General features: G+C 57.6%; 1 protein-coding gene across 2 annotated transcripts; it reads right to left on the bottom strand.

Annotated features, from left to right (window-relative positions):
• Positions 1-5,034: 5,034 nt before the first annotated feature.
• On the bottom strand, positions 5,035-12,041 carry LOC111154152 (odd-skipped related transciption factor 1). Of its 2 annotated transcripts, none has more exons than XM_022513567.1 (3): positions 11,771-12,041; positions 6,476-7,175; positions 5,035-5,733 (listed from the first exon to the last, which is right to left on the bottom strand). In XM_022513567.1, exons 2-3 carry the CDS (start codon positions 7,141-7,143, stop codon positions 5,598-5,600), a joined length of 804 nt encoding a protein of 267 aa, XP_022369275.1. In that variant the 5' UTR covers positions 7,144-7,175; positions 11,771-12,041; the 3' UTR covers positions 5,035-5,597. The 2 variants fall into 2 exon arrangements, with proteins under 2 accessions (XP_022369275.1, XP_022369276.1); XM_022513568.1 differs by lacking the exon at positions 11,771-12,041 and adding an exon at positions 9,370-9,400.
• Positions 12,042-12,631: the final 590 nt, after the last annotated feature.

Genomic DNA, 12,631 nt, shown 5'->3' with positions numbered 1-12,631 from the left:
CGATTGCTGGAGCTGGAACTAGCATTGGCCAAGCAAAATGGCCAAGAGTGGTATCAGATAACCAGGGCTCAGGTGGCTGGTGAAGATCTGTCCATGTAACAACAGTGTACAACTATCTGTAGGCTCTGGACATGCTAGTAGAAATCAAAGAAAGCACATATCCAAAGACTGCGGGTGGTGCATTTGCAAAGTGAAAGAGCCCCCCCACAACCACCACCACTTATTCAGTCACACTTGCCACATGTATAGGCTCCTGCCCTGCCTGACACCTCAGTCTGCCCCAAGTTGTTTTTTTTCTCCCTAGGCACATGCCACAAAGGGGTGGTAAGTAGGGCACTTACATTTTGTCTCCCACCTTCCTCTCTCAAGCAAATATAACAATAATCTGTGAACTGATTTATCCATTTGTCTCCATGGTGTTAAAGGCAGCTTCTTTCAAATTTTCTAGGAAGTTTCATGACCACCAGTCCAGGGGATATCCTTCTTCCATCCCATTTCATTATCTCTGGGTGATGAGAAAATAAAGACGGGAAGAAGATTCTCGTAAGAATAAGGCAGCTTGGGAGGCAGGCTACCTCAGAATGCTGAGAGGAGCATTTCTAATACCTTTACATGGTGCTTCACAAACGCCAAAGTTGTTTTGCAACACATTAGGACCCAGTTGTTGGTTCCAGTGGTGAATAAACGATTGAGAAAATATGTATATGACTTTGACGTTTTAAGTGGCAGGAAAAGCTACAACAGGGTCTTCAGGCCCCTTGCCTCAAAGGAAACGCAGCTTGTAATTCTTCCTTTGCCACTGACATGAGGTTTGATTCCCCCCATCCTATCTCACATCCATAGTGAATTTTTCATCTGAAACATATGGAACGTGGGCCCAACCATCAGTCTGGTTCTCGCAGCGTCCCAGAAAGCCAGGCTGAACGGCAGGGCGGGTGACCAAGCCTGTGCGTCCAAGAGCTCCGCTGGACTGGAGACCAAGACCTCTGCCTCGAAAACCCTGCTCGAAAATACTGGGGCCGCACTGGATCTGGGGCTGGGGCGGGCCGCACCATCCTTCTCGGCTCAAATCCCAGGGACCTTCGACGGACCACGGCAGCGTTGGATTCGAGGCGCCATAGGGACTCCAACGGTCTCTAGCCCGCATTAACCCAGAGCTGCCTCCTTCGGCGTTAGTATCTCTAATGCTCATAAAGACCGATAGTAGGATGAGCCCTATGGGCCAATGGTACTCTGTGTTCGTTACACCCCAAAGCGGGACACAAGCCCAGAGCGACCGCCCAGTACCGCCGCCGGACGGCAAACTCCAGGGCTTGCGATGCTGGGCGACGAGTTCCTTCTGCGCCTGCGCGCAGAGCTTGCGCAGTGGTGGAGGCGGTGGGCGGGGCGGGGCAATGTGGGCAGGGCTAGTATCCAGCAGTCCCTGGTGCTCTGAAATCCTACGAGCCGGGAGAATATTCTAAGCCGCGAGATTCCGGAGCGGAGCTGCCGGGCACTCTCCCTCACTCGGGGCCCCGACAAGCGCTCCGGGTCGGTGCACCCTATAGTACGGGAACGAACGGATTCTCCGCGCGCTTCTGGCAGGATTCGCAGGGCGGGGCCGGGGAATGTGGGAGCCGTAGTATTGCCGCTAGTCTGTGACGTCATCGAACTGCATAAATGAGATACCGCAGTAGACTTGGCGGAGCCCTGGCATATCTTGCCAGCGGCCTGTGTGACATCATAGCGCCCTAGTTCTGTGGCAAGTGGGGCGGGATGCCTTTGAGCCGGCTCTGGAGGCACCAAGATTCCAGGGGTGGGGATTGGGTATGCTCTCACAGGTTCCATTTTCTTGGAGCTGAGGTGGTATCCAGGAGCCCTAGACCAGTCAGTCCACTGCGTTTCTGCCCCCCCCCCCCCCCGACCCTATGTTAGCTCTGACTCCTGCCGCCAAGAGGTCCGCAAGAAAAAATGGCCCAACCTACGCCCCAGACCCCTGACTACATTCGGAAGGAGGAGGTGGAACCTTGACGTGTTCATCTTGGGGAGAAGCCCCTGCGAGCTGTTCTTCACCCCGAGTGCTACTGATCTCCCAGAGCGAGCCCCAGGAAGCTCCAGGGTGCCTCGAAGGTCTCTTGAGCCTTCTACCCAGCAGCAAAGAGGTCCCGCCGCGTAGTGTCCCGCCGAGTAGTAGTGCCCCCTCCCCCCATCACTCCCGCCCCCCGCCCGGGCACTTGGTCCTCACAGGAACAGCTAGCCTAGCGGCTTTGGGTAGGGCCCCAGCTGAACTCGCCTCTCCCTTCCTTCACTCCGGAAAACCGACCTAAGTCACACTGGGGACCTGAGACCAAAGAAGCTTAATGTTTGAAGACTGGGGTCAGGGTGGGGGTGGAGGTGGAGAGGAATAGGATCTTGGGGTGGGGGGGAGTGTTCTCTTGCAGCGTGGGCAAGCAATAAAACCCATCCAAGCATTTCCGGCATTCTCATTGCCTTTTCTTGCTACCCGCAGAATGGGAGCTGGAAATTGCCTCCCCCAACCATGTTGCCTGGGAATTGTAGCCTGTGTGGTGCCTGCAGCCCCAGCCTGCCCTTCCACTTGTTGTGCTGTTACTACGCAATCCATGAAATCACTGTCAGGGTATAGACGCAGAGAGCTAGGCCGAGAGGTGGCTTCTGGGTCCATCAGAATGATAGTGAGCCACTGGTCGGTCGGGGAAGGCAAGGTGGAGGCACTGAGTCAGTGGAGGTCTTCTGAGGGTACCCTGCCCCAGTCTCAGCGCCTCTCTATAAACCCTGTGCTGGGAATCCATCCTTTAAGGATACACAATTGATATGGAAAGTCTCTCAACTGCAGGATCTAGGAGGGACCCAAGGAAGGGGATTCAGGTTACTAGAGGTGGGGTGGGCCAAAATGGAAAAACCTCGCCTGCAAACCTCCTCCATATCCCTTGGGGGTGGCTCACTGCAGAGGCTCTAGATGTCCTGGGGGCCTGGGAGGTGGCTAATGTGGGGGCTGCGAGGGTGGCAGCAGTAGTAAATCCTTAGAAATAGGTGGAACACAGAAAAGAGCCAGGAACTGAGGAAGACACTCTCACAGGTTCTCACAGGTGCCCAAAGCTTTCCCTGGCAGCTGTATGTACCCAGGCACTGTCATCTTAGAGCAGCCACGTCTCCCTGACCTCACGGAGCTCATAAAAGAACCGACGTGGCTCCTGCCATGGGCCCTAACATAAGCCATGGCCAAGTGCACACCTTACTATAGCGGGCACTGGCTGGCTAAAGCCGTCAAAACCCAAAATGCACTGACTGACCTTCCCTCTCTGCGCCCAGAAATCACAGTTCTCTGGGATCCAGACTCCGTTTCTTTCCTGGGGAGCGTCCTTATGAAGCTGGGGGAAGAAGGGCTGTGATCTTGCTCCCCTAGAGGAGATCCCCCAAGCCGGATCAAACCCGGCAGCGGACAGTCCTCATTTGCAGTGGGCCGTGGGACCGGTCAGGAAGGTTTTGAGGGCAAGACCAGACATCTAGATGAGTGGTGGACGGGGCCTGCAACGGAGAGTTCATCTAGAGAGTTCATCTAATTGAGTGGTGGGCTGGATGCAGAGAGGTGCCCCCGTCCCGGGCCGCCCGTTCAGGCCTCTCCAGCAGGGGGCAGCGTGGCTCCGAGGGAGGGCCGGGCTCATCAGTGCGGGCCCAGCCAGGGCCACAGGGGCAAGTTGGGTTCCGGAACCGCGGAGTTCAAGCCCGCACTGCGCGGGGAGGCATGCCCAGAGGAGGTGGGGACGGCGCCGTGAAAGGCTGGAGAGTTTTAACTCCTACGGCGGGGGTTTCGTTTCTCAGGCCGCACAGCCCGGCCTGAGGCTGGGGCTTTGGGTCCCCGCAGCAGGGAAGCCCGGCCCAGTCTTGTACGGGGTCGCCGAGAGCCGGGCACAGAAGCCGGAGAGGCCGCGCGCTCGGCTTGGGAAAGGCCGCGGGCGCCACCGCCTGCGCCGCCCCGCGGTCAGGACTCTGGAGCTGGGGAGCCCCGCCCCGCCCCGAGCAGGAGAGCCCCAGGCGGCCTGGCCCCTAATTGTGGGAAAACTAGACGCCCCGGGGAAGGTTCAACTTGTGGAGGGCGGACTCAGATTTCCCCTCCTAAACTTCCCGGGCCTCCCAGGGCGCCCGCCCCCGCCATTCCTAACAAGGCTTTAAAAGCTGTAGGGGATCTTCGCGGGCTTGGAGCCGTGCTCTGGGCAGGGGACGAGCCCCAGGCAGAGAACTGTGTCTGGGGGATGCTAATGGAGGGGGGGGGTTGTAGGTTTGGGGCTTTGGGGAGGCAGAAGGGATTGTGCACGTGCAGCCGGGTACTGAGGCCCAGAACTGGTCCTGAGGCTGTCTGTGAAGGCATCCCCTTCCGTCCCCAGAGCAGATGCCAGAGGTCAGTACGGAACCTTTGGTTGGAGAGGTGGGTGACATTCTGTTCCTTTAGTGGATCCTAAGCGACCCTGGCACCCGCAGACGTGGAGATTTCTCACGGCCAACGTACTGGCCTGGCCACAAGCCGGGCTTCTTTATAACCCCCCACCCTTTGGAGGTGAGGAGTGGGGACACCGCGACCCAAGACCGATGGAGGAGTGAAGTAAGAAAATAAACATGGGACTGGATCCGAGAAAGACCAATACAGGGAGAGAGGAGGCTTCTGCATCCATCCCAGCCCTAGCGCCTCAATAAGGCGGGGGTTCGGGAAGCGGGACAGGTTGTGGAGGGTAGGAAAACCTGCTCCTCTCGAGGAAAGGAGCCTCCTAGTTTCCTGTGTTTGGGAGGGAAAATACCCATCCTGCAATGCCTGTAAAATAACCGTTTATTTCATATTTTAAAAAACTCCAGTGATAAATGTCTGTTACCGATGGTCAGCATAAAGTGCCAATCGCAATACAACGCCCTGCTCCTAGCCCGCTGCTCGCTCGTGGTGACCGGGCGGCGGAGCAGGGGAGCCGGAGGCCGGGCCCCCTCCAGCCCCAGGCCCCAAGGCCCCCCGCCCTGCCGTCCGAGTCGAGCGCGGGGCAAACGGTTTCGCGGCGGTGCAGAGAGGGGGCGTCCGCGGCCCCGCGGCCCCAGGGCCGGGCTGCTGAAGCTGATACACGGATTACACTTTTGCAGGCTCCCGGGGGTGGGGATGGGGACGGGAGGAGGGGGTGGGAGCTGCGAAGGCGCAGAACTCCTTTCCCTCTCCCCTCTCTCTCCGCAGGCAGAGTTACAAGCTTATATGGTCAAAGAAAAAAATAATAAAGAAAACGTATAAAATAACAATAGAAAAAGTAATACTTCTGGGAGAGGCGCCGCTACGGCTCCGCGGAGCTTTCGTTCTTTTTTTAAATGCAGTTTCCCTTCCGCCACGTTAGTACCGCCTTTTGGCCAAGACTTTAGCCGCGTCCTGGGGGAGCCGCCCGGGCGGCTAGGGTCACGGCTCGTGGCGGGGCTCTCGAGTTCCGCGTGCGCCGGGGACCCAGGGGACAAGTCTGGGATGGGGAAAGTTCCCGGGAACCCCTCATGCTGCCCGCCGGAGTCGCCTTCGGCTTCTGGTCCCTCCGGACGAGGGGGCAGCGTGACCCAGGGTACTGGTGACCCAGAGGTTCTCTTTAGCATTTGATCTTGGAGGTTTTGAGCTCCTTCACCTGTGAGTGTAGCGTCTTGTGGACAGCGAGAGTCCTGGACTGGCAGAATCCTTTCCCACACTCTTGACACTTGAAAGGCTTCTCTTTGGAGTGAATATATCTGAAAGCAAAAACAGAGAAATTAATCTTTGCAAAATGATGTAATGTTATAAACAGTTATCCAAGATCCCCTCCCACAGCAATAAGGTACTTGCCCTCAAAAGAAAGGGAGAGGTGGGGGGTACCTAGTGTGGAGTGGGCAACATGAGAAGTTTGTGAGTCAGGTAAGGAAGTGAAGAAAAGCCCTAGACAATGTCTGACCCATCTGATGGTCGGGCTAGGCCCATCCCTGCCTTCCCCCAGGGCATGGTTTCCTTATAAGGCCTGGGTTAACAATGAAGGTGAAGGAGGGGACCTGGGAGGGGGGCAATGGAGCTGTGCTGTTCAAGCTGGCAGCCACTAGCCACACGTAGTTATTAAAATTAATGTTCAGGAAAACTAAAAAGTTAATCTTGCTGTCTCACTAGTTTTACATTTCAAGTGCTCCGTGGGGACACGTGTCAAGGGTCCCACTTTCCATCACCGCAGAAACTTGTATTGGACAGAGCTGAGGATGGGAGAACGGGTGAGGCAGCTGTGCATGCCTGTCTGGAGCTCATGGAGACCCGACTTAGTCTTCCCATGCCCTCTCCACCCATGCTCCAAGAACCCTGAGCCTTGTTGGGCTTCCTTTGCTATGTTAGAGAATTCCCAGAAACTGTGATGTTTGGAGCCAGAGCTGGGCTCACCAACCGCCTCATTAGGGAGGAGGACTGTGAGGACAGAGACAGACAGACAGCTTTTCCGGGGACCATCCGCAGTACCTGTGGTCCCGTAGGTGGTCTTGTCTCCGGAAGGCTTTGTGGCAGATGTCACAGGTGTAGGGCCGCTCATCCGTGTGCGTCCGCTCGTGGATAAGGAGGTTGTAGGACTTCGTGAAGTGGCGGCCACAGAACTTGCAGACGAACTCCTTCTTGGTCTTGGAAGGCAGGCGTCCCCTTGTGGGCTTCTTTTCTGGGGACAGCTTGGTTACATCCAGGAGGGCACCCAACCCACCAGCGGGGGACCCGGGGCCCTCCCCCCGGCCAAGCTTAGATGGATCTTCTTGCGTGGCAGCCAAAGCCAGGTTGGCAAAATCAAAGCGTGGCTTGGTCTTGAGAGCGGAGGGGCCGCTGCCTCCCACGGTGATCTCGGGCTTTGGCTGGATGACGTGAGGAAACCAGGGAAAGGCGGGCAACTGGAAGCGTGTGTCCACCAGGCTGGACACAGCACCAGGCACTTTGGAGAAAGAGGAGCGAGGCAAGTGCACGGCAGGGTAGCCCAGCGCCCACTGGTGCAAGTGCACGGCGTGCAATGCACTGAAGCCGTACAGGTTGGGCAGGTGGTCCGAGGGCACTGCGGGCAGGCCATTCACTGCCTGAAGGAAGGAGTAGTTGGTGAGCTGCAGAGACGGGTGAATGGGCACTGGTGCTGGCAAGGTTTTGCTGCCCATTGTGGTAGTTGCCCTTGGTTCTCAATCTCAATCTGCAAAAGAAAGGAGAAAAAAGAAGGGAGAGAAAAAGAGAAGTTCAGGGTAGGTGGTCCTCCTTCTGGATTCCAGCCCTGCCACACCCTCCCTGTCCCCCAGGGAAGATGCTGAAAGTCTGAGACCCCACTGAGGGAACCCACTGCCCTCACAGAGAAGATGGAACCCTCTCTGATGCCAGGGCTCCCTCCAGATGGCCTTTGCAGACACACACAACTTGCTACAGAGACCAGCGGGGAAACTAAATCCTATGCAACTCAACGAACTGAAGGGAGGGCCTCCAGCGTCCAGAGTCCTGAGAAAGGCGGGAGCACAGGGAAACTGGCTTGTGGAAATTTACATCCACACAAGCCTGAGTCAACACAGAACTGCACTCTCCTGCAAAGAGAACAGGAACTTGGAAGCACACTTCCACAATCATGGGCAGATAAACAAACAGAGAAAAGCACAACGACAGATAAACAGGGATTCACACGTTCTGGAGCAGTTGGCAACAAGGTGCAAAGATAAATGGAGATGATCAGTGTTGTGCTACCCGACAAAATGCAGGAACTGCCCGAATGTGGTCACACATGTGCATGTGAGCACACACATGCACACACAGGGGATCACACCCAACCCATGAAGGGCCTCACAGAGAGACAGCGTGCGCGCGCACACACGTGCACACACACACACACACACACACACAATCTCTATGTCTCCAGCCTCCTGGGCATTAAGCTCTACTAGCTGATCCTCAACTGGCTTCCAGAAGCCATGTTATCTCTCTCCTCAAAAGGCTCACCTTGGAAATCAGATTTGCTTTTCCGCCTCACTATTAACGAGCCCAGCTGACACCACCCTCTCAGCTCTTAGACTTGACTCCTTACCTCAGCCCCTGGGGCTCACCTTCCTTTCAGCAAGGACACTGACACCCACATTCATTTACTCATTCAGACATCTGCCCGCACACAGGAGGGAGCTTCAGTACCCTCCGTACCCCATGTTAAAGGGGGCAGTGTCTTTGGGTTCTCCGGATGTTTCCCCGTGCTGTGACACCTGGGCAGCAGGGTATGCCCATGGGCTAGAGCACTGAGGCTGGGCCTCTGCCGCTTTGATTTCTGCCCCTCCAACTGCAAGTCCAGGATGCTGAAGTGACCAGCAGACGGGCATCTCCTGGCCGGCTTGGTCGGGGTCTCCAGCCTCCAAGGACAGACCAGGGCTCTGCAGAAGAGACGTTTCATCTCCACGCCTCCCAGACATTCCAAATGTTCAGTCTGTCCAGTGGAAGCAAAAACGGGAGAAGGAAAGTAGAAAGCACACGGGGGCCTTGGGAGGGTCAAGTGCTGACCTCTTTGGGCCCCCGGGGCTGGGGGGTGGGGCTGCTTCAGAAGTCACTGTAGGAGAAGGTACTTGGGGAGCCCCTCTCCTTGCCTGTCTCAATCCCCTGCTGCCTACTTGTTCCTTTACTCCTCATTTCCCCCTCTTCTCTTCATCAGATGTCTCCTTTAACCTTCAGTAAGTCCCCCTCCCTGAATTGTGCAGGGCACTGCTGTGCTCCTTCCTGGGGCAGACATCGACGCCACCCAGACAATCTCCCCAGCCTGGCTGACCCTCGGTGGAAGGCCACAAGGCCCAGCCAGAGACTCCACAGCCTTTCACTGCTGCAAAGCTTTTAATGGGAGCGTTCCCTGCCCATTCAGGAAGGACTAAGGACAACCCGGACCCAGAAACGCTTTCCCTTGGAAGCTGGCAGAAAAGGTCACTGGCTGAATAGTGGTCCGGGAGGGACAGAGGTTCAGCTAGGGGTGGAAGGTGCAAAACACGGAGAGTCTGCAAAAATTTTCTGCAGCAAGTTACTCAGCAATGGGTCTGAAAACCCAGCGTCAAGACAGCAATTAATTCAGCCTCAGACTAGGGAAGGGACAACTCTGCAGTGACCCTTTCTGGGGAGCAGGAGTGCCCACGCGGGTGGAAGAACCAGGGACTTGGGACCAGTTTTCTCTGATGCTTTGATCACCGGGCGCGCCCGTGACCATCCTAGAGCGCTAAGACACTGCGAAGCAAAATACGAAAGGGGCCAGAGAGAAAGCAGAGGTCCTTTGGGGTTGGGGAGGAAGGAGGAGGGAGAAGGGAAAAAACAGAAGATTCGACAACTTCAAAGGCTGGCCCAGACTTAGGCGAGGTGAGCGCTCTTTGATTTGCTGTCACCTCTTCTTCCCCTCCAGGCGCTGGAAATCAGATCCTTATCTCCGGCTCCCCGGGGCCAGCCCGGCGCCACCCGGGCCCCAGCTTGCTCCTCTTGGTGCTCGGCCTATCCCCAGCCAAGCGAGCGGCGGTGGCGGCGGGGCTCTGGGCTGCACAAGGGCCCGAGCACGCTCACTGCCCGGGTGGGAAACCCACCAGCGCCGGGTACTGACCTGGCCTTTCCTCGCCTACTCCTAGGAGCCAGGAAGACCAGGGGCTCCGTAGGGGGAGGGGGCGTTCGCCGCCATCACTGCTCTTGAGAGCCAACCTTTCCGGGCTATCTGCCCGATCTTGTTTCCCCCAACACTCAATTTATTTTCTTCAGCAGCGCAGCCAGTTTCTTATTTTCTGCCGCATTCGGAGGCCAGGGATCCCCAGGCTCTCGCCAACGACTTTCCCCGGGACGAAATTCGTTCGAAACGTGGCTCCTTAACACTAGTACCAAGAATGGGCCAAATGCACGATCCGGTTTCAGGCGGTCAACTAAGAGAAAAACATAGTCTCACACTCGCCTCTCCACCCGGATAGGATGGACGAACTCCCAGCCCCTCCGCGTCCCGTTGCCCTGACTCCCGGGACTCTTGTGTAAATGCTTTAGGTTTTTAAACACGAGGGGAAACACCGCTCCCCGGGCCAGGCATCCACTTGGCAAGGAGCTGGAGCCTCGGGACCCGGGAGGTGCGGGCGAAGATCCCGACTACACGCAGCAAAAGCAATTCGCGCTTCTGAGCCTGGGTCCCCTGCGTAGTGCCCGCGCTGCTTCGCTCGCGCGGTGGAGCGCCCATCCCAGGTCTGCAGCCAGCCCTACGCCGGGCATTAATGAAGTGTGCAGAGTCTATTAAAGTGGTTTATTCGGGGCTAATTGAGCGTGAGCGAGTTAACTGCTTGCATTAATGAGGACCGAGCGAGCTCCACGAGCTTGCGCCCGAAGGAGCCCAGCAGCAGCCCCAGAAAATCATACTTGACATCGAATGCCCAACACACTCGTGGTGACAGGCGTCCAGACCCCTGGTGGGAGGACTAACCACCACGGGATACTTGTGTTGAATTCTCCCAACAAACGAGATCAAACGAACCCTTCGGCTAGGCGGCGATCCCCTGGCATTTAAACGCCAGCTGGGTCCTTAGCGATCTGTTCCCCAATCTTAATGAAACCGCACTCACTTCGAGGAGCCTAGGATAGAACATCTACCCACCAGTCGTCCCCTGTCCCTGTCAGCCCCTTCTCTTCTCCCGGAGGCCATGATCCTGGGAGAGCAACTAGCTTTGCACGTGGTTTCTGTTCCCAAAAGCCAGCGCGCAGCTCTTAGCCCCGTTGAAATTTACCAAATTGTGGCAACAAAGGAACCCTCGGAGCTACTTTACACCCTGACAGCCTATCCCGCTACGGCGCGAGCTGCTGAAAAAGGACTTGGTGTGGGTTTTCATTCTTCGGATCAGAAACATTTCGGGAAAGAAAGCAGTTCTGCAGGCAGCCCCTCACCTCTTTCCCTCTTGCCTTCGACTTCCCTCTTCTCTCCCGAAGGCTGAGTTAAGGGATAGTCCGGGGAGGAAACGAATCCTTCCCTTATAAGCCCCGGAGACACTCAGGGCACCCACAGCGTTTCCACTGCTTTGGCGTGCGGGTCTCCAATTGAGAAGTGTTCGCGCCCCCCTGCGCGCTTCCCTGCACCGAAAAGAGCGGCGGGTTACTCCCCAGGCCCTGACTGCATAGAGCAATGATCCTATAGAGTACACCCCAAAGTCAGAGCAGGAGTGCGAGACTGGGTCAGGCACGCGGCCCTGCTTTCCCGGTGAAGCCGGCCTGATACCTGAGCGCAACTCCGAAAAAGAAAAAAAGAAAAGAAAAAAGAAACTTGCACGAAAAGCGCGACCTAGCTGGGGCATGCACCTGTCCCTGGCGCCGTCGGCTGCGGCCGTGGCCATCCATCCACTCTCTTTTCCTTCTTCGTCAGCTAAAGTAGGTCAGACTGAGCTAGGCGTGCATCTCGGGAAAGTTTGTGCCCGCTGAAGTTTCTTCGGTTTCTCAGAGGGGGGCCCACAGGCTGACTTCCGAAGTCCGCGGGCATCTCGCCGCGGAGTCCTTGGAGCCTGGCCGCGCGAGGAGCAGTAGTGGAGGCCCGCCCCCTCATTCCCCGGAGGTCAGAGGCCGAAGACCCCGCGCGGGAAGTCCCGAGCCAGCACCCCCAACCACCCCCGGCTGCAGCTGCTCTCACTTTCACAAAGGTCCTGCAGCCTTCGTTCAGCAAGAGGAGCTTCCTTCTGGGACCCAGAGAGAGGAGACACCCGCCGCACTGTGACAGGGGACCCGGGAGCGCTGCCCGCATTCCCCTCGCCGAGCAGTGGCTCCCAGGACGGCAGTTACCTTGTTCCGCGGCGGTCCCGGGCTGAGGGCCTCCCTGGGGCTCCGCTGCGGGGGACCCGGGAAGCCAGAGGCGCTGGATTCCACAGGCACCCCCGGAGCTCTAGAGCCCTGGCCCCTCTCCGGCTGCGGGGACTCCGAGCGCCAGACACGCGGGAGCGCTCGACTGCCCCGGAGTCCTGCCCTTCGGGGGATGGTGAGCCCCGCTCGGGGCTCCCTGTTTGGGTCTGAACCGGGAGCGGCTGAGAACTTGCTGGGGAGAGACCGAGCTCCGACTCACTCATCCCTTAGCACCGAGCCGCCTACTTATTTTAATCCACCACCCTCCTCCCTCCCTCCCTCCTCCCCTTGCCTCAGGATTCCTCCCCTCCCTCTTCTGTCCCCCAACCCTGCCCTGCGCCTGCGCAGTGGGAGACAAAGTTTTGCTGACCGGGGCAGCCGACTTTGGCAGCTGCTCTCACTTTGCCCCGGCCTCCCGGGACCTGCGTCCCCTGCTTTTCAGTCCGATGCGACCCCTTTTGCTTTGTTAGGCCCACGGGGCACCCCTGAAGTGCTAGAGGAAAGAGCCTCAAGCGGAGGAGAGCAGGCTGAAATTGCGCTTTCGAGGTCCTATTCCTGCTCGCCTGGGACACAGCCTGTGCAGCGTTGGGGGACGGGCGGGGGTGGGGTACACGGGGATCCCCGTGCTGTAGCTTGCACTCCAGCTCTCTTTGGCCCCTGGCGGAGTCGCCCTTTCTCCCAGAATCCCTTCCCAGAGGTGTAGGGTAGGGCCCTGGGGAATCTAGTTGTTCCTGGACACCAACGGAGTGCCCACCCCAGTGCAGCCACCCAGACCCCACTGCCTAGGGCTGACCCCAGACTCTG

This window comes from Enhydra lutris, unplaced genomic scaffold (assembly GCF_002288905.1).
Source record: "Enhydra lutris kenyoni isolate GAN:26980312 unplaced genomic scaffold, ASM228890v2 scaffoldscaffold35, whole genome shotgun sequence".
In the NCBI taxonomy this organism is placed as follows: domain Eukaryota; kingdom Metazoa; phylum Chordata; class Mammalia; order Carnivora; family Mustelidae; genus Enhydra; species Enhydra lutris.
This window is presented reverse-complemented; position numbering and strand designations above follow the sequence as displayed.

What these genes read in the sequence shown, in the direction of transcription:
- LOC111154152 (XM_022513567.1), bottom strand. Translation starts at nt 7,143, where the DNA reads ATGGGCAGCAAAACCTTGCCAGCACCAGTGCCCATTCACCCGTCTCTG. An exon ending in GACCACCTACGGGACCACAG is followed by an intron (nt 5,734 to 6,475) that starts GTACTGCGGATG and finishes TTTTGCTTTCAG; the next exon opens with ATATATTCACTCCAAAGAGA.